Source organism: Poecilia formosa, unplaced genomic scaffold (genome assembly GCF_000485575.1).
Source record: "Poecilia formosa unplaced genomic scaffold, Poecilia_formosa-5.1.2 Scaffold20, whole genome shotgun sequence".
Classification (NCBI taxonomy): domain Eukaryota; kingdom Metazoa; phylum Chordata; class Actinopteri; order Cyprinodontiformes; family Poeciliidae; genus Poecilia; species Poecilia formosa.
In genome coordinates, this window is record NW_006799959.1 from 1,075,667 (window position 1) to 1,096,336 (window position 20,670).

Sequence of the window (20,670 nt, forward strand, 5' to 3'; positions counted from 1 at the left end):
GCATTTTTCCCATGTTATTAGTGTTTTTGGTCTAGTTTCTACTGCAAATATCTTAGTAAATTTGAAATGACACAAAATTAACTTAGAAGTAACTTTTCAGAAAAATGTAGGAGCTTGTTTTAAGTTAATTCTTTCATATTGGTAAAAAAAAAATTAGATCCATTGGCAGAGTATTTCAATCACAACATGGAAAAAATGTCTTGTTATAAGAGAAATAATCTGTCTGTGAAACTAGAGATTTTTGACTGAAAACAAGCTCTTATATCTTGGTAAAAAGCTACCAGTAAGTTAATTTTGTCTCATTTGAAATGTACTAGAAATTAGACCAAAAATACTTGTTAAGGTTTTGTAAGCTTGCTGCTTCCTCTCCTGATGACTCTGTCTCTTGTTTTTTTGTCCAGATGTACCACTCTGACCACGGTGTGGACTTCCCCGACCTCTGCTTCCAGATCCCCGGCGGTCCTGCAGAACTGGGCCCAGCTGAGTGAAAACATCTGCAAACCAGAAAAACCTTCAGCCTCAATCTGCTGCTGTAGATCCGCCTCCTACCTTCCTCCTCTGGGACCATGGACAGCCCTCCGAAGGTTTCTGGAGAAACGCTGATCGTGCATCACATTCCCCTGATGCATTGCCAGGTTTCGGGGGGCTGCGGCGGATCTCTGAAGAGGACCAACCCGTTCAGCCCGCCGGAGAGCCTTGGCCTGAGCCGCACCACGTCACTGCCGGAGAGGGATGTCCTGCAGAGGGAGGCTCTGCTCTACAGCAGCCTGATCCAGACCTCCAGTGGCTCCTGGTCCTCCAGCGGCGGCGTGGGGAGAGAGAAGCGAGGTGGCGGCGGGCGAGGCGGGAGCACGGCGAGCGACGACTCATCGTTCACCTCCAGCAACTCAGAGGACCTGCTGATCACAGCTCACACCTTACCCAGAGCCAAGCCGAGGAATAGGAACCCTCTTCGCCGCAATCCGTTCCTCCTGAACACAGACGAAGACGAGGATGAGGAAGACGAAGACGACAGCGACAACCTCCACGGTTACCTGGAGGACTCGTCCTTCCACCTGCACAGCAAGACGAACGCCGCGCTGGACGACGCCATGGCTCCTTTCCTGGGGTTTGCGTCCGAGCCGTTCCTGCTGCATGGCTCCGGCGCAGTAAGCAGTCGGGAATCTCTGAGGGGGGCGTCCTCTGATCTGTCCAACCACCTGGACGACCTGGACGTCCTGGGACTGGACAGGGAGCGCCGCCACGGCAGCAGCGGCTCCAACGTGTCCATGGACTGCGGCGAGCACGACTGGGTCGATGACGAAGAGGACGACGATCAGCCGATGAGATGCGGCCAGAGCAGCAAGACGGGTTCTTACTCGTCCGGCTCGTCCAATCAGCACTGCTCCTGCTGCGCTCTGTCCCAGAACTTCCCGGAAACCTTTGCCGAGCCGTTCCCGGACTTCCAGCAGGGCTACTGCAGCGACTCGTCCTGCAACAGCTCCGAGGGCGTCCTCATCAACTTCAGCGCCATTTACAACAAGATGAACAATGGCATCCCGGAGAAGCAGCCGCCGCCGGCTGGCACATCGTCTGTCTCCGATCTCCACGGAAACCAGCAGGACGCCAGAGGGGGAGGGGCGTTCTACCTGGACCTCCACACATCCCCGACCGAGCCGCCGCCATCCTGTTTCTCCAACGCCTTCCCGCTCATCCGAGAGCCGCGCCTCTCCAGCTCCTCTGCCTGCTCCTGCTCCATGGAGCACCAGGCGACCCTCGACCTCGATGCCAACTGCAACTCCTTCCACCCTCCTCACGCCGCGGGGTCATCTGGCGACCTTGCTTCCTGTCTGCAGAGCCAGGCGCGCCTCGTCGTCGCCACCCAGAACTACTACAAGCTGGTGACCTGTGACCTCTCGTCCCAGTCGTCCCCGAGTCCAGCAGGTTCGTCGGTCAACAGCTGCTCCTCGGAGCACAGTAAAGGCAGCCCAACGCCGACCCAGCCCAGCGAGTACTTCCTGTTCAGGCAGCGAGGCGAGGAGCAGGGGCTGGAGGAGGAGGACGAAGATGGAGCGTCGTCTCGAGTGAGTGGAGAATCCTGATTTATTAGTTTCTGCAGATTATAAACCTTATGGAATCATTAGTTCCTATATTTTGCTTGTAAGTTTGATTTTATTTATTTATTTCAACAGGTTTTTAACAACAAAACAAGCAAACAGTAAGACAGAGAAAACATGTGCATACAAAACCAATAACAAAATAATTTATTTACCACTACTTGTGTTCTTTAAATCTAGACCTTATCTCAGTTTAATGAAACATATTTCTTACAGACTCAATAATTATCAAGAACTTGTAATTAATACCATGTTATAATATCCATGTTTTACATATTGTGCTGAAGAACCAACAGAAAATTATATTAAAAAGATAAAATGGTTACAAACTAAATCTCATAACAAGACAAGAAAATCTGCAGATAATAATAATAATAGTTTTCAAGTCTATTAAGATATTTGCACTAGAAACTAAACTAAAATTACTTTGTAAGATTTGGTGATTTTGCAGGGCTATATATACAAGTAGGTGAATAAATATAAAATTGAAAAATGAATAAATAATGATAAAATAAAATTAATGCAGAAGTCGTTCTGATGATTAGGCTAATCACAATAACCAATTTTGATGGATGATAAATTGCGAAGTTATTGCGATAAACGATAGTGTTGTTATCTTGAGACAATTTTCATGTAATATAATGGAAATTAGGGCATAAAAATGCAAAAACTTGAATTAAATTTTAAATTCTAATGAACTTTTAACACTGGAGCTGAAGGACATTTTAAATATCCAAATAAATTAACAAAACAACAGAAACAACAAATAAAATGAATTATGAAGTTTCTCTAAGCAAAACTGTTTGTTGAGAACAAGAAGTTTGACTTGTATGTTTTGTTCATTTTCTTCTGATTCAGCGAGATGATGATGATGATGATGATGAGGATGACGAAAACGAAGAGAAGACGAAGAAAAATGGCGGTCAGCAGGATGCTGAAGCGGCTGGAGTCGCTCCGTCCGTCATCGAAGGCCAGGTGTACGTCAACATTTCTCCTCCGATGGCTCAGCGGAGCATCATCGGCGGCAGCGGAGCGCCCTCCGGAGGCCGTCCCCGCTCCCGCAGCTACGACCGCAACCTGGACAGGTGTCCGTCTCCGCGGCTCGGCTCGCTGGAGCGCATGCTGAGCTGTCCCATGCGGCTGAGCGACGGCGCCGCACAGGCCGCCACGCCGCCGCCGCCTCCTCCGCCGCGCGTCACCTCCTTCGCCGAGATCGCCAGGAGCAAACGCAGACACGGCGGCGCAGGCGGGTCGCCGTCCACGAAGGCGGCAGCAGACCCGTTTTCCTCCACCTACTCCACCCACTCGCACTCGTCTGTGGATTTCTCGCCCATCCTGGAGCAGCGCGTCGAGTCCGTCAGTCCAGCTGCGTTGCCGGTGCGCTTCACCAGGTGTTACAGCCAGGGAAGCATCGAGCGCCACCTGGACGGGGTGAAGGAGAGCCAGACCAAGGTAGAAGGTACGTCCCCCCCATTACTCTAAAACAGGGTGTCCAAAGTGTGGCGCGGGGGCCACTTTTTGGTCCCTGACAGCAGTTCAACAATTTTACTAATTTGGCCACTTTATAAATTGTTTTGGGATGAAATTTCCATGGAAAGTTTAAACCGTCAGAAAGTGGGTAACACTATAATTAAAGGGGTGCAGATCAGGCTGACATGAAGGAGTCTTCATGTTGTCAAGAAGTAATGACATTTTTAATGGACTTTTAATGCAAGTTTTAATGCAACTTTGCTTTAAAAGTGTCATTAATTACCAAATAATAATTTATCTGGGGGTTTTAGGAGCCATTCTATGCCTGAATGATTAATAAGTCACAGTTAAAAGGCTTAAAATTGCAGAGGGAAAAAGTATTCTTCAAAAGAAAAATAACTAAGTCTCATTTGACGGTAAAAATGAAGAAATTACACAAACGTTTTCATGGAATATTACAGAAAAAATAGAAACTTTGTCAGTTCTGCAGATACAAAAATATTTACACGTTGCCTGGGATTCAAATCTAAATTTGTTGAGGAATCAAGTAATTGGGGTTAAAATAATGATAAAAGTTCATGAATATTTTACAGGGTCAAACCTCGAGTGACTGAAACATTAAAGGTTATTACAATCCTATTTCAGCCATGTTATGTCTCCTGTTGCAATGCATTGAAAATAAAATGTTTGGAGTTTGTAAATTTCACTTATAATGAGACATTTTTCCCATGTTATAAGTGGAACTATGCTTTTTGTAAATATCAGGGAACTATTGACTTGAAACAAGCTCCTGTATCTTGTTGAAAAGTTGCTTGTATGCAAGTTAGTTTTGTCTTATTTCAAGCGAACTAAGATACTTGAACTAAAAACTAGACCAGAAATACATGGTTTTGTGTTTTTGCAGTGTTTAATTTCAGAGCTTTTTCTCCTCCCTGTATCTGTCTTGATTTAGAGCCATAACAAGCAGCTGTGCAGCTTCTCAGGATCATATATTATTGATCAGATTTCAGTGTCTTAGCAGCTTCCTTTATAAAAAGCTCTGCTAAAGCAAATCGCTCGATAACGATGCTAACAAGCAGCTTCAGGAAGAAGCTCGGCTGTCTAATGGACTCATGAAAGTGTTAAAATCAGAACAGACGGATAATGGAGCAGATTTTACAAACAGAAAGACAGAAGCTTTCTGTCCTGGAGCTCTCTTTGTGATGCAGCTCAACTGCGCCCCCTGTGGCCGAGAGGCGCTGCCGCACCCAGATCAGACGGCGGTGGGCCGGCCTTTTCCGGTGACAAACAGCTTGCGCAACGCGGCTGACGTCACGCACGCTCCTGCCTGTCAGGCAGCAGAGAGGGTCCATAAACAGCAAGTGAAACAGTTTGTGAGTGGCTGCAGAAAAGCGTTTCTCCCCCGTTCTCCTCATGCAGGGCCTCAGGTTCAGTATGTCTGCGTGTGTTTTCATTTTTTTGGGTGGAGATTCGTTTCGTGGCCTGGTGAGAGAGAGCATGGCGGTGGTCTGGCTGTCTGACGAGCTAACTTTGTGACTGGGCAGTTTTTGCTGTTTTCCATTTCAGCCTTCAGGCTTTGCTGGAAAGAGTTCAGTCAGTTAACAGGAATATATTTTTTAAATCTTTTTATTGTTGGTTCATAGCTTTAACCTTCTGTGTTAATAATCAGCCAGTTATCCTTTAATCCACTTTAGAGAAACAGCGAAACAAGATGTGGGGTCAAATGTTGAGAAGGAATCAATATTCGATTTAGTTTTGGTTTCATAAATCATAAGCTGCGTTTTAAATGATCTGTAATCAGAGTCGAATAGAAGAAGATTGTGTTATTTTATGAGGTGCATAACCGATGTTTGTACTAGTTTAGTTTTTGTGACTCAATAATTTCCATTTTTATGATTTATTATTTTTCTTTTTTCTCTCTTTCTACTAAAAACTGGATGATAAAAGTTTCCAGTCTGGTGTTTTGGTCTCAACTTGCCCTTTTTGTTTACAGAAATTTCATAATTAATTTTATTTGTGGTTTCAGTTGTTTTGTTCGTTTATTTTGGATATTTAAAACATCTTCCAGTTCCCGTGCTAAATGTTAAACTGCTCTTTTTGACTTGTTTATGATGAAATTATTGAGTTTTTCTTTCCCATTGCTTCTGTCTGATGCTAAGCTAACCCGGCCCTGGTTCTCTCTCGTCCAGGTGTTCTGTCGAGCTCGTCGGAAAGCCCGCCAGCGGTGGTCCGTTACAGTAAGGACCAGCGGCCCACCACCCTCCCCATCCAGCCCTTCACCTTCCACCACCAGTTCACCTCCAAACCCCCTCAGCCCAAGCCGCTGCTGCCACTACTCACTGGCTACGTCTCTGGAATGCAGGCTCGCCCCTGTTCGGGGTCCGGGTCCGGTTCTGGAGGTCCAGTCGGTGAGGAAAGCGAAGAAGCAGCTGAAATCGGACACGGCTATCAGAGTTCCCGCAGCGCCACAGCTCCTCCGACCGAATCAGTCCGGCCTTCGCCTCTAGGGAGCTACTCCCCGGTCCGCCTGCAGGGGGCGCTGAGCTCTGGCAGCTGCTCCACCTGCACCCCCAGCCCCAAGCCGGCACACAGCCTCTCCTGTCCGCTTTCAGCCGGACTCGGCTCGCTGCACACCCCGCCCGCTGGGAGGCATGGAAACGGGTCGGTGCCGTTGGCTCACACTCCTCCGCCTCCGACTCTGGGGGTGAAGCGAGGCGTGGTGCCGCCCACGCTGCCCGCTGTGCAGGGACAATGTCTCCACCATAACGGACCAGCGCTTCACACCGACACCCTGAGCCCACTGGGCTGTCTGGACTCTGGAAAACTCTCAGACAGAGGGAAAGGATCTGGAAGCAGAACTCAAAATGGTAGGTTCCAAAATACATCAGAAACTGATTTACTGCTAGAGAGAAAAATTAATGGTTCTGTCAGCTGCAGCAGGTCAACGCATGCCCACATCATCACTCTACCACCACCGTGTTTCATTGTCAATGTGGTGGTCTTTTTCTGAAATTTTCTATGCGTCATGATTTGTTTGATTTAAAACAAAAACAGAAGAAATCAGCAAGGGGACAAATACTTTGCTTTGGTTCTTTTATCTTTTTATCTGCTGTCTGTTACCTCTGAGCCTTTTCTTCCTATAAATAGTCAAGACGTTTTCTGTAAAAGGGGAAATATTTTTTATGATCATGTTGGTTGCAGCTTTTAATAAATCATCTTCAGTGAATTCTGTGTTTGTTTAAAAGAGACCTACTATGCAAAACGTTTTTATATTTCCATATGGGTCTCAACTTCTTCTAAAAACAGCCCAAGTTTTTAAAAGAATCAGTCTGCTGTAAATTTAGCAACAAGTTCATGTATTTTGGTGTCTGGAAAATGAGCCGTCACAATCAACAGTCAGTGTGCCGTTACCTTGCCAATGCCATCCTGTTACCTAGCAACCCTGGCCGAGCTACAGCATGTTTGGTCAGCTGGTTTTACCGCTGTATGCGCTGTTGGAAAAGACAAGTGCTTTGCTGTTGACTTACCATTTAGAAACCGCTTGCTGCATTCTTGCTGGTTGTGCAGGAGGCTCCACGTCTGCTTTTCAAAGATGAATAATTGAAAAATTGAGCATCCGTTTGCAGCCGTTTTCACGTTTGAGTGAAGATGTTAAGTTGGACGGCGTGGCCATGATGAGACACCCTCAAGCATCTCAATCTGACAAAAATGTAATTATTTAAGAATGATTTTATGCAAAAAATATTTTTGTTTGGAGCCTTAGATATATTCTAAAATGTTCAAGGAAGCATAATAGATCACCTTTAATACTGATGCAAACCTAAAAAGCGCTGCTGCACATTCTTACTGTTCTCTTTTCTCTCTTTTTCTCCTCCCTCTGCTCATGCATGCTGTTCGATGTTCCTCTTTCATCTGCATGCATATTTCATCATTTCACTCCACAAACCTCCATTTATCCTCCGTCCTCACATCCCTAACCCGCTCCACCCACTCCCACAGTGCACCACCTCTCCCCCCAGGCTCTAAAATGGAGAGAGTACCGTCGCCGGAACCCCCTGGGCGTAGAGAGGGCCCCCGGGGGCCACTCTGCTGCCAGCATGGAGCTCAGGAGGGCTGGGGGGCCGCGCCCCGCCCGACGCAACGTGTTCGATTTCCCAACGGCTCCGTCCTCGCTGGGATGGCCCCACGGTGCTCAGGCTTCCTTAACCCAGGGGTGTCCAAACTTTTCCCTGCACTGCAAAAAACACAAAATCGTACCAAGAACCTTTGATCTCGTTTCCAGTGCAAATATCTTAGTACATTTGAAATAAGACAAAACTGACTTACCAGTAATTTTTAAGCAAGATATAGGAGATTGTTTTAAGTCAGCAATTCCTTAATAATGATGAGAAAGTACAAGTTCTGCTTGAATTTTATTTAACTTATAATTTATGGGAAAAAAGTCTCGTCATAAGTGAGATAATCTGCCGCTGGAAGTGGTACTTCTTGGGCAACATTAAGAAATTATTGACTTAAAACAGTCTCCTAAATTTTCCTTAAAAGTTACATATGAGTTAGTTTTGCCTTATTTCAAGTGTACTAAGATATTTGGACTAGAAACCAGCAGTGTTGGGACCCAAAGCGGCAAATTTAAACTACTGGTGGGCCACAAAATTCATTAAATTAAAAATGGAAAAATTTACAACGGAGTATTAGGGCCACATTAAGAAATATATTTTTTAAAAAGTATGAGAATAAAATGTAAATGATACTAAATTATCTTCACAATATTAAATTTCTTTATTTTAAAGTTTACTTTATTTTTTTTGTCATTATTAAATCTTTAATCAATTGAGACTGCTTAAGGCACATTGTGATGTAAAGCACTTGTGTTTGTGCTTTACGTCACAAACACAAGAAAACATAAACTATATAAAACCATCTTACAGCTGACAAGTCAGAAAATGTTACATTTTAACGAGCGCCATCATCAAATTCATCAATACATCCAATATGTTGGTCAATATTCCGTTTATTATGGTCCGCAAAGATTCACAACCATAGATTATTTAAAAAAAACTTTGGGTGATCAACAGTTTTTGGTTCGATTTGCCAAATTTTTACCATTTTTGACTGGTAGTCAAGGGCCAAACCAAATCATTTTAAGGACCACAAATTGCCCCCGTGCCACATTTTGGACACCCCTACCTTAGACAGCATTAGAAAGCTTAGAGAATGGCCTAAGCCATCAGAGAGGACGTTACTAAGCAGGTCTTTTATGTTTTTATCTGTTTGTTGTTTGCAGCCGGTCAGTCGGCGAAGCTGCAGCAGAGCTACAGCGACTTCCTGCCGGATTATTTCTCCCTGACGGAGAAACCGCCGGAGGAGTTCTGCCTGTCGCCTGACGCCTCCACTTCCTCTTCCTGCTACTCCTCACAGTCCCACGTCTCAGTGGACCTGACGCAGAAGAGAGGTGCGGCGTCTGAAGGGTTAATAGTTAAACGTATTGATGAACCTTTTATTGTCTTTTCAATAACTAAAGGCAAACAGTTTATATTTTTTCAATACAAGATATAGGAGTTTGTTTTAAGTAAATAATTGCTGGAGTTGGGAATATTTTCTTTTGCCTGATTTTATTTTTGTTGTTGCTTATATGAATTATTGTCATTTTTGTCTTTAAAATACCAATATTTCCTCTTAACTTTATTTGTGGATGTAATTTTTAAATATTAAACAATTGATAATTTGATCAGTTACTCAGTACTTGAGTAGATATTTAACACAATACTATTTTACTCTTTCCTGAGTAATTTCTTGGATGGATACTTTTTACTTTTACTTAAGTAAAAATAAGTTGAAGTCATGCTTCTCTTACTTGAGCTCAATTTTGAGTACTCTGCCCACCTCTGGTACTTTATTTATCAATATCAGGAAATTGCCAAACTTAAAACAAGATTTTTTCTTCTTCCGGTTTCATAAGTGAAATAATCTGCCAGTGGAACGAGATCTTTTCTACAGGAAGAAGAGTTGGTGAGATTTTGTTTTACCAACCTGTTCATTTCTGCGTTTCCTGTCGTCCATCCAGGTTTGGTGAAAGCAGTGAACACAGCCGTGGATCTGATTGTGGCGCACTTCGGCACCAGCAGAGACCCGGACGTGAAGGTCGGTCACTTTGTTTTATTTCATGTGTACTGAGATATTTGCACTAGAAATTAGACAAAAATATTTGATAGGATTTTGTTTTTTTTTGCAGTGTGAGCAGCTAACGCTTTTCCTCTGCCTGCGTCTCCCAGAATGCTGTGCTGTTCTGGATCTGAGTTCATTGATTTATTGAACTTTCTACCAGTTGCATTATCTACTTATACTGATCATGTGTTTACTGTGATATACATTGTTATTGATTTATTTTCCAGCCCTAATATCAAGGTATATTTGGTGTTTTTTAAATTCTTTTAAATGTTTTTATAGAGGGAATCTTAAGTATGTTTGGATTAAATGCTGCGGTCAGGTAATTATTTCTATGGTGTGTTAATTATAGTTTGAAATCTGTATTTACCACCAGGCCAAACTGGGGAACAGCTGGGTGAGTCCCAACGTGGGGCACCTGATCCTGAAGTATCTGTGTCCGGCCCTGCGCGACCTGCTGCAGGACGGCCTGAAGGCCTACGTGTTGGACCTGATCATCGGGCAGCGCCGCTGCCAGCCCTGGAGCGTGGTGGAGGCCTCCACCCAGCTGGGTGAGTCTGAATGCCGACTATAAGGAGTTTTAGAACTTTATATATTCAAATAGATGCTTCGAAGGTTTGGAAAGGGTTTGTTATGATAACAACGTTTACTGGACGATAAACTGTCCCAGAAGTTATCGCAATAACTGATAAATTCAAGTAATAGCAGGACAATACATTCCCAAAGATCAATAATGAACATTTAACATGGGGATTGGAAAACATTTTAAATATCCAAAATAAATAAACAGAAACAACAAATAAAATGAAATATAAACTCTGTAAACAAAATTGTCCTTCAAGAAATAGTAGTTGAGACCAAACGCCAAACTGCAGATTTGTGTCATCCAGTTTTTTGTACATATAAACTATGCAAACAAAAATCATTGAGTTAATTTTAATTTATCATGTGATTAATTGATTCTTTGCTTATTGCAACAGCCCTAAGTGCTATATAACGTTTGATTAGAAGCCTAAATGTGGAAAATTTTATTTACAGTAGTTTCTGAAGTTAAATGAGATTAAGCTTTTTTGTTTTAGGTTAGTTATAATATGCAAAATTATTAATATTTACTAAATATTAGGAAACAGCATCAAACAGACTCAGACAAAAAATTTAAAACATTTTTTCAGAGATTTTTTTATAACTTTCTTTGTATATTATGTTTAAGCTTTTAATTTGAACTGGAAGGGAATTTATCTACACTTTATTTGGATTGTCTCAATATAATGAATATTTAATTTTCCTAATGGGTCAATAACTTATTCATCTGCATAACTGAAACAAAGGTTGGCTTATTTTTATAAAGTTATTGAAATTGGGGGTTGTTTTTGTTAAATTAGTGTTTTGTTCAGTCAGATGAATAAAGTGAGAGAAACATTTCAAAACATAACATTTTGTTATATTTTCATTTACCTAAATAATTGTGATAAATGACATATAATAGTGAATTTAAACTGTCTTCTTTAGTTTATTTGTGTTGTTTTTATCTCTAATGCAATGCTGGAAAAGTTTTAAAAGTGCTTTAATTTATTTTGCTGTTAGAAAAACAGTGGTATTAATCCTGTATGCAATGCTGACAGCAGCGACTGATTTATTGTTCGTTTTTCCTGCAGGGCCGTCCACTCGAGTTCTCCACAGCCTGTTCTCGAAGGTGAGCCAGTTCTCAGAGCTGACCAGCCACAGCATGAGGCTCAACGCCTTCGTCTTCGGCCTGCTCAAGTGAGTTCTTCAAGTTCGCCTGTTTTCTGTTGGCAGATTTTCACTCTCGCTAACCTGGTAACTGCTAGCTTGAGGCTGGAGTAAAATGAAATAATTTCAGTGCATGAGACAGATTCATTTTGGTTAATGGAGAACACATGTTGAGAAGGCGGTATAAAATATAAAATATATATATATAAAAAAAAATTCCCTTCTCACCCTCCGCGGGTGGTCTCTTTCATCCTCTGAGCTCGGGCCCCTATGACCACAGGCACCACTGTGGTCTTCACCTTCCAGGCCTTCTCCAGTTCCTCTCTTAGGCCCTGGTATTTCTCCAGTTTCTCATCCATCCACTACATCCTCTGTTCTTTATCCACCATCTGATTACTGGTAAGGCATAGCATAGTATTTAGCTGTGGCTCCTTTCCTTGTGACCTCCTCGAGGTTGCCATTTGCTTGTGGTATTCCCTCTCTTTGTAACCATCCGGCCACACTTCTCTAGTCCGAATGACATCCCAATGTCAGTGCTGTAGATCCTGGCTCTTAGAGTCCTATTGATGTTGTACATCTCTAAGCATTCAATGATCCAAGTGTGTCCTTGAGCCATTCAGTTAGCCATTCAGGGTGAGCACACTGTAGCAGCTGGTTGGTGGGTCTGTTCTGTTGTTATTACCCTGAGAGTACACTTTAGCTGGTTGGGTGGAGAAGAGCCGGTTAAGATCCTCCTGGCTTCATTCTCTCTTTAGGCGGCTGGCGGCTTGGAGCCTTTGTACTGGTCTTTTCATTGCACCTCTTTGGAGCTCTGACAGTTGGCTCACTTCCCTCCTTGTTATCTTAGCCTCAAACCGTCTTTTCCATGATGGATATTGGGTCTCATAGTTGCTCTTATAGCCGAGCATTTCAGGGATCACTGATGCTGAGTTGTATATCAGCTCATTGGTTTCTGTTATGGTGTTGGTAGGGATTGTTCTCAATGCTGCATTCACATCTTGAATGAGACTTTCTGATGGTACTTCACTCAGCCGTTGTAATTGGCGTCGGGGTCAGTTGCTGTCTCGTTCAGCTTTGATAGTTCGTTCATTACTGGGGCTGCATACCCAGTCTCGGGGTGGGGAGTAGTTAACTCCCCCCTGACCTTACCTTTGGGCTCCTCCCTTTTGCCGTAGCATTTGTGTTGTACCTCGTCAATCTCAAGTTGTGATAGCAGTTGCCGTTTGCGGATGTTGGAACACTGAGCTACTAGTTGTTTGGCAGTCATTGTAGACTGTGGGTGTCGAAGTAACCATTCCACCCTCAGTCTTTGCATGTAACCCCTCTGACTAGGGTTACTTGAGTAGTAGCATTCCAACAGATCCATGTTTTCGTCTCTCGCCCATTTCCGTCTTGTTCCAGTAGCCCATTTTTCATCAAGGTGCTCTGGTTCCCCAGCACCTGACGCAGACCTTGTTTGGCCGGGCGACGTCTGAGCCGGCATGTTATGCGTATCAATGTCTCTCATGGTATGAGGTAGGCTATATAGCTCCAAGGGTCTTGCCTAAGGACCCACACTGCATAGCTCAATTGCACTGTTGTACTCGCCCCAGCCCGGATTCGAACCCCGGTCTCCCGGGTGGTAGACTGAGCTATACAGTCTATAGCTGGGTGGTATATATATATATATATATATATATATATATATATATATATATCTCATTTTTTTAAACATATTTATTCAGTTATGCTATAGAATGGCAATATGTGCCTGGAAAACACATTACAATGCCTTTTTAATGTCTTAAAATCTGTTCAAAACTAAACTAACTTAAACTAAATCATGTGATTAATGAACAAAATTAAGCTAATTTAATTTAGTTTTGAGAAACTAAACCTAAATCGCGTGATTAACAGCATCCAGAAAACATGCCAACCTCAGCTGCAGTGCCGTTGCTTGTGCCCTCTAGTGGCAGAGACTTGCAAAAGTAAATAAAAGTGAATAAAAGTGTCTTTCCTTGCATTTGTAATAAATGTATTATCTTTCTGTTTCAGTATGAAATCTCTGGAGTTCTGGTTTAATCACCTCTACACACATGAAGGTAACACCTCACTGGATTTTCTGTATTTCAGTAATCTTTTTTTCTTTCTGCTTCTCGTTCTGATGTTTCACTTTTGTCTTCCAGACATCATAGTGGCTCACTACAGCCCGGGGGGTTTCCTCCCCCTGTCGCAGGGGCCATGCAAGCCCCTCTTCGAGGAGCTGCTGCTCCTGCTGCAGCCGCTGTCGCTGCTCCCGTTCGACCTGGACCTCCTGTTTGAGCCGCACCTCCTCCAGAAGGGCCAGGAGCAGCTGCGGCGCAAGGAGCAGCTGCGCTCGGCGGGGCCGGCCAGCCGCTCCACCTTCCAGCTCATGAGGGGCTGGAGCACCACCGTCGGCGACGTGGCGCGGAGCGAGAGGCCGGGGCTGAGGCGCGAGGGAACATGGCCGGGGATGGAGCGGGACGGAGCGACGGCGGGAGCGAGTCTCTGGAAGGAGAGGGCAAAAGACGTGAAGGAGCGAGACCGGAGGAAGGAGAAGGATCCGGGGCACAAGCAGGCCGGGTGGTGGTACCAGCTCATGCAGTCCTCCCAGGTCTACATCGACCAGTCCGCCGAGGGATCCAAGTTCGTCAAGGCTGAGAAGAGGAAGAAATCCTCAGAGAGGAGGCAGAACCAACCGCCACCAGCAAGAGAGGGAGTGGTGGAGGGCGCAGAGTCTGAGGGCGAGCGAGGGGCGAGCGGAGGGGAGTCCAGAGGAAGGCCGTCATGGATGGGCAGCCCGCCGGAGTCCATCCTCAACCGGGAGAAAGACCCGAACCTGGCGGAGGACACAGGGGTAGAAATCCAGGACGAGAGCCCCTCACAGGGCCAGAGTCTGCGCTGGGGGCGACTCTTCGGTTCCACCGTCGGTTCTCCTCAGAGAGCGGAGTCAGCCGAGCTCAGAGCCAGGGCCCAAAAGACGAGGTGAGAAAAGTAAAAAGAACATTTAAAAAGTCTAAAAGTAATCCCTTAAAGGGCCCCTCTCCCCATAGCAACACGTCGACACCAGATGCTTTATGGACAACCTTGAGTGTGTGTCTGGCAGCCACAGATTCGCTGATCATAACATGAATATTAAACGGGCAGCATAATGTAAAATCAATGTTTTCGAGCTTTTCGTCATGTTATAATGCGATTCCCTCATCAAAAACATGACTGAAGTTTTGCCTCGATTCTTTCATGCATGTTTGAGAAATCCTTTAATCTCCATGGCAACCATTCAGCTGTGGAAAACACCTGGTGGTCCTAGCCCCGCCTTCGAGGTGCAACTCATCCTCTCTTTTAAATCATACTTGATATATTTAATATTTTTATAACAACTGAAGGTAACAGTTATTTTATTGTGCTATAAAATGGCACCACGTGCCTGGAAACCATTTACTGCATTCTTGTTGGTTGTGCAGGAGGCTCCACTTCTGCTTTTCAGAGATGTGCAGTTGTATGATTACCCATCAGTTTGTAGACATTTTCACGTTTAAACGTTGCAGTATTGGTGAGACGTCTTCATTGAATTCTGTGTAGCCTCGCTATGGCTGAAGCTACACATGATACGCTGCTAATATACCCTTGCTAGCTTTTTTTTCAGTAAGATTTTTTTTTTTCTCTGTTGAACAAACTTTTCCCCCTAATTTAGCTCCATATTTATATTTCTACTCCAGGCCTCCATCAGGTTGGCTCTCCTTGGACCGGTCTATTCTGGACCTTGTTGCTGTGACCATTGGAGCGGGCGGTGCGAAGAAGGCGGAGCCTCCAACTACACCGACTCACGGCCAGACAACGGCGCCGCTTCCGCTAACTGAAACTAAACAATCGTCTTCTTGGTAAACGCATTTCACATGTGCCAGAAAATGTTGCAGCTGTTTTCACTGGGAACTTTTTTTTTTTTTGACCATCTGTTGCATTTCCTCTGATATGGCTCATGATTTCACACGTTTGCATGTATGAGGCAGAGGCATGATGTTATCTTGCCTCTCACCCAGTGACAAATGGAAATATCCTGCAAGCATAAACACGTAAAGACGATGGATGGATGGAGGGATTGATGGATTGATTTAAAACTTAATTCAGCTTCTTGTTTTGCTTTTTTCAGTGAAGTCCGAGCATTGTGCCATCACCTCGCCACCGACCCCGGCCAGCTGAGCTTCAATAAGGGCGATGTCCTGCGGGTTCTGAGGAAGGCCGACCCCGACTGGCTGCTCTGCTCGCTGGGCTCCACCCGGGGTTTGGTCCCCATCATTTACGTGACGCTCAGCAGCATGGAGGACAGCCGCAGCGAGACCGGACTCAGCCAGCTCTGATCAGACTCTGTTAGCGAACGAACACTAAAACACGAAGAAGACGCACCGACGTGTGCGAGGTCCAACCACAAACTCACAATCAAGGTAACATCCAGAAAAAGACAGCATGCTTACATCCAAACGAAAACCAAAAGAAACGACGACAAATGAACCCAAAGACTCTCTGATGCTCTTCTTCTCAACACCTAAACGCTTAGCTGTGCTAGCATTAGCATTCAGCCTGGATATCACTCATCTGGACACAATGTGAAGGAAAACTCACCACACCTGGCTGCTCTGTCGCTGTGCTGTTTAAATGTTAGCCACAAATCATCATAAAGAGACTTTCTTTGAGATTCTGTTGCTTGTTAAGTGCTGATTTTTATTTTTATTCCCACGAAAGACAATAATCAAGGAGAAAAGCAGGAATTTACTCGTTAAAATGTTAATTTTACTGCAACAGTTGGTTGAAATCCAGATAAAAAATAATAATTTGCAGTATTTAAATTAAATCAGCTTGAAGGCGTCTCCCTCTCTGCTGTGCTGCAGGCTAAGTGGCCCCTCCCTGCAGATTTGCACATTTTAATGTTTCGTTTACAACAAAGTTGTAGATTAAACAAACAAAATGAGAAATAAAGTTACAGAAGCTTCTGGTTTCTACTTTAGAAGCATGAAATCTTGCTTCCTTCTGCAGCGATCGTGCTTCACTTTTACAACCTGACAGTTCTGGCGACGACTGTAGTGAGTTTTATGTCTGTATTTAATCTACTGGTACATACTGTAAATGCATTTATGGCTCATTTACACAACCTGTATTTATTTATTCAGCTATTTAAGTAACTAAAGCTACAATCTAAGGTTCATCAGTTTGAATATTCTTCAGATTTTGTGTCATATTTTGTATTTAAAGGGGGAAATGTTTCTGCCTTAAAGCACTTAAGAAGGAGGAGAAAAAGATGATGAACCACCTTCTATTGGTCCTGATATTAGAATATATTTTCTATATTCTTTCACTTTTTCCCCACATTTCTGTGAAGATACTAGATGGGGAGATTTTTGGATGTTTAAAGGGAAATGTGTGAAATGTAGCCTTAGATAAGGTCCTCTAATACAAACCGATTATTAAAAGTGGCAACATTAATGTAAATTTATTAGATAAATGAATGCTGGCATGTTTTTTTTTCTTTTTGTTTCATTGTACAGTTTTTATTTCTAACATTCAATTGTGTTTGAATTGTAAATATATTTAAACTCTTGGGGTTTGTTTTTGCCATAGAGCTCTACAGTATGTACGTATGAATGTCATTAATGATTTATCAGTGCATTTCATATTTTATACAGAAAGTATAAGCTTTAGATTTAACGCTAACACGCTGCTGACTCTAATCCGTGTCGTCCTGGAGGTCGGAGTTCACATGTGACCCATAAACGTAGTGGTGATTCAGCCAGAGGAAGCAGGAAGGAAGGATTGCTGCTCTTCGTCTCGCTGGCTGCCTGTAAATACCTTCAGCATCAGTGACACCGCTCCTCTGTCCGTGTGGAGCCTATACGATGTACGGCATTATCAAACTACTATGGATGTTAAATAACAAAGTGCTCATGTGATCACAAACTCATCCGGCTCCTGTGTCTTTATTTATGGGCAGTTTCCCATCTGTACACTGCAAAAACACAAAATCTCACCAAGTATTTTTCGTTTCTAGTGCAAATATCTTATTACACTTAAAATACGACAAAACTAACTTAAAGTAACTTTTCAGCAAGAAATAGGAGCTTGGTTTAAGTCAGTAATTCCTTAATGTTTTTCTTTTTTAATTACTAGTTCCACTGGCATATTATTTCACTTATAACAAAACAAAAGAGCAGCAAATAATGCAAATATTTGCTGTACATGGGAGAAAGGGTATGTCCTCCGGCAGCCATCTTGAAAAATGGATGTCATTCTAAAATTCAACCAGCTAAGGAAAAACATAAAATCTGAGTGAACATGCCAACTTTTATGGCATCCAAAACGATGGCCATCTTGAAAAATTGGTGTCATTCTGAACATGGACATGAATATATATCAAAATTAATTGTTTAAAATACCTACAGTAAAAGGAAATTAAGTTTTTTTATATCTCGAAATGAAAAATGCAGATAGAATTACAGAATTGTGTCAAGGGTGTACAGAAAATGGATGGATGGATGCTCATAAATGCACACCTTTCATCAATGTCAATACAGAAAAAAAAACGATTGATCCAATCAGTTGTATCAAATGTAAGCATTGTGCCCCAAAAAAATGAAGTAATCACATCAAAATGTTAGAAATGTTGCCTTTAGTGTTTCCTTTGATTTCCAAATATGTTAGCATGTTAGAGAATAACAGGCATTAACTTAAAATACTTTGTAGAACGGCGCTTTTTGAAGTTCGGTCCATTTACTCCTATTAGCTTAGCGGCAGATCTGTCACATTCAATATGGCGGACGCAACGGGTAACGGCCCAGCCGCTCAACGAGGCGACTACGATGAAAAACACCACCTGAGGGGTGAACATGCTAACTTTTATGGCAGCTAAACTACGACCATCTTGAAAAATGGACGGCATCCTGAAATTCAACCTGCTAACGGGAAATATGAATAACATACGCCCTGAGGGGTGAAAATGTTACATGCTAACTTCTTTGACAGCCAAAACGGCGGCCATCTTGAGACATGGACTTCATTCCGAAATTCAACCGGTTCGGCTAATAGGAAACGTGTAGGTGAGCAGCATGCTAACTTTTATGTTGGTATTCACACTTGAAAGACTTTTACTGTAATATGGTGAACTGTTTTATAGGTTTCGGACTTGAAAATAATTAACAGCAACATTTTCTAAAGAGAGCAAATAAAGCGTTTAAAGCAAAAGGGCGCTTTTTGTAGTTTAACATTCCGTTATGATTTTCTGCTATTTATTTTATTTTATTTTTATAATGTTCTGTGTTGCGTCCACAAAACTACAAAAACCCGACATGTACTACACTGACGCAATATGATGAAACCCACCTTAATGTTTTAGCTTGAGCAAAAACGCAATTCTACCACTAGATGGCGCCATTATTTTACTCTTTATCTCCTAAGACTTGACGTAAAACAAAATACACACAACTCTTCTACTCTTTTGACACAACGGCTTTTTTATCCACTTTACCTGATCTGATTTACGTCAGATATGTTCATGAGAACCAGATTATTCTCTGCTCATTAATCTGAATATTTTTCCTTGAATTACTTTAAAATCTGGGGTAGAGTTGGCAAAAATTGCACTCATGTAAGACTACTTCAACATGTTTTTACTCAAGTAAAACTAAGAAGTAGCTGTCACAAAAAACACCTTTAATGTTACACTTTAGATAAGTGCAACATCTCAAGTTATCATCAGTATTTATGCTCATTAAGAACTTTAATGTTGTTCAAGAGGCTTAATACTGTCACAACACATGGAGGCCACAAGAGGGCGCTGGAGACTAGAACCGGAACAGTTAGCAACGTTAAACCAAAGCATAGTTGGAAATGAGATTTGGCACAGAAGAAGAAAAGAGTTACAGAATCAGCAGCCTCTTTTTAATTTCTAATTTTGATTGTAAACATATAAGGTTGATTCTATGCTCTTTAAAGGGATTTTTGGAGGTTTATTGAGAGAGTTTAAATTCACAATCATGAAATTAAGTTTTATTTGATTGAAGCACATTTCATCAACAAGGCATTTCAAATGCTTTAAATAATAAAAACACAAAAATAGTTATAAAAATATCATACAATCACTAGTTTAGAAACCAGTAACAAATATTACATCATTACACATCAAATATGCTGGTCAATGTTTCAAAAGCAATTCTAAACAGGTTTTAGTCTAGATTTAAACAGACTCAGTGTTTCGGCTGTTTTGCAGTTTTTTGGAAGTTTGTTCCAGATTTGTGAGCACAGAAGATGAATGCTGCTTCTCCATATAAATTTGCCGATAATTTTCCTTGCATCAAAATCAAGGAGTTATTTACTTCAAACAAGCACCTATATCTTGCTAAAAAAATTACTTATAAGCTAGTTTTGTCTTATTTAAAGTGTACTAAGACATTTGCACTAGAAACTGGGCCAAAAATACTTCATAAGATTTTGTGTTACTGCAGAGCAAAAAAAGTGAGCCATTATTTCCAAAGCAAACAAAAAACTAAAAAAAAAAAAGAAGCTAAAACTGTGTTTTTATAATTAACTTTGAGGCATTTTGAAATAAATGCAACCAGTTTTATTCAGTTATCATTCACACATCCAGCTGCAGTTACATTTTCTGCCTGCAGGAAAACCTGCGTCTCCAATATAAAGTTGTGCTTTCTTCTGTGGAAAAATCAAACCTAGCTTAGTTGGGAAACCATCGTTGTGGTTCAGTGTTTATTTGGTGTTTCAGGCTGACTTTGCTCTGAGCCATTTCTCACAACCGCATTCTTCAACCACCAAGGTTGAACATTAACAGGCTGCTGAAATAAATCTTGAGGCACAGAAAGGTTTCTTGTTCAGGGAAATTCTCAGGAACCTTGTTTTACTCTGACACAGTCTTCTTCTGAGGAACTCCTTCTGCCTGTGAGGCAACTAGTATGTGGGATGAAATTTGAATAAACCTGAAGATCTGCCAAGTTGCTCTGCTAATATAAAAGCTTTTACTCCAATTCATGTCACCTTGCTTCTGTTTGAGCAGACAGATTTCTGATGTTTCAGTTAGCAAAGATCTGTAATTTCTGCTAAGTTTTGCAGTGGTATAAAACATAAAGCTAGTAATTTATAGGATCTGAATGACAGAATGAACCAAACAGTGGAAGAAAGGCACTTAATTCTTGCATAAAAACATTTAAAT

General features: G+C 42.4%; 1 protein-coding gene across 4 annotated transcripts in view; it reads left to right on the top strand.

Annotated features, from left to right (window-relative positions):
• Positions 1–17,415, top strand: part of rusc2 (RUN and SH3 domain containing 2) — a 29,896-nt gene extending 12,481 nt beyond the window's left edge. For 3 of the 4 annotated variants that reach the window (XM_016669143.1, XM_016669145.1, XM_016669144.1), the window contains exons 2-13: positions 402–2,063; positions 2,955–3,555; positions 5,756–6,433; positions 7,566–7,754; positions 8,851–9,018; positions 9,631–9,707; positions 10,108–10,282; positions 11,387–11,492; positions 13,497–13,543; positions 13,628–14,447; positions 15,182–15,343; positions 15,613–17,415. In XM_016669143.1, the coding sequence (XP_016524629.1) occupies positions 567–2,063; positions 2,955–3,555; positions 5,756–6,433; positions 7,566–7,754; positions 8,851–9,018; positions 9,631–9,707; positions 10,108–10,282; positions 11,387–11,492; positions 13,497–13,543; positions 13,628–14,447; positions 15,182–15,343; positions 15,613–15,820 (4,728 nt within the window). In that variant the 5' untranslated portion in view covers positions 402–566 and the 3' untranslated portion in view covers positions 15,821–17,415. The remainder of the gene's footprint in view (positions 1–401; positions 2,064–2,954; positions 3,556–5,755; positions 6,434–7,565; positions 7,755–8,850; positions 9,019–9,630; positions 9,708–10,107; positions 10,283–11,386; positions 11,493–13,496; positions 13,544–13,627; positions 14,448–15,181; positions 15,344–15,612) is intronic. The other variant, XM_007547367.2, reaches the window with a different exon arrangement.
• The last annotated feature ends 3,255 nt before the right edge of the window (positions 17,416–20,670 follow it).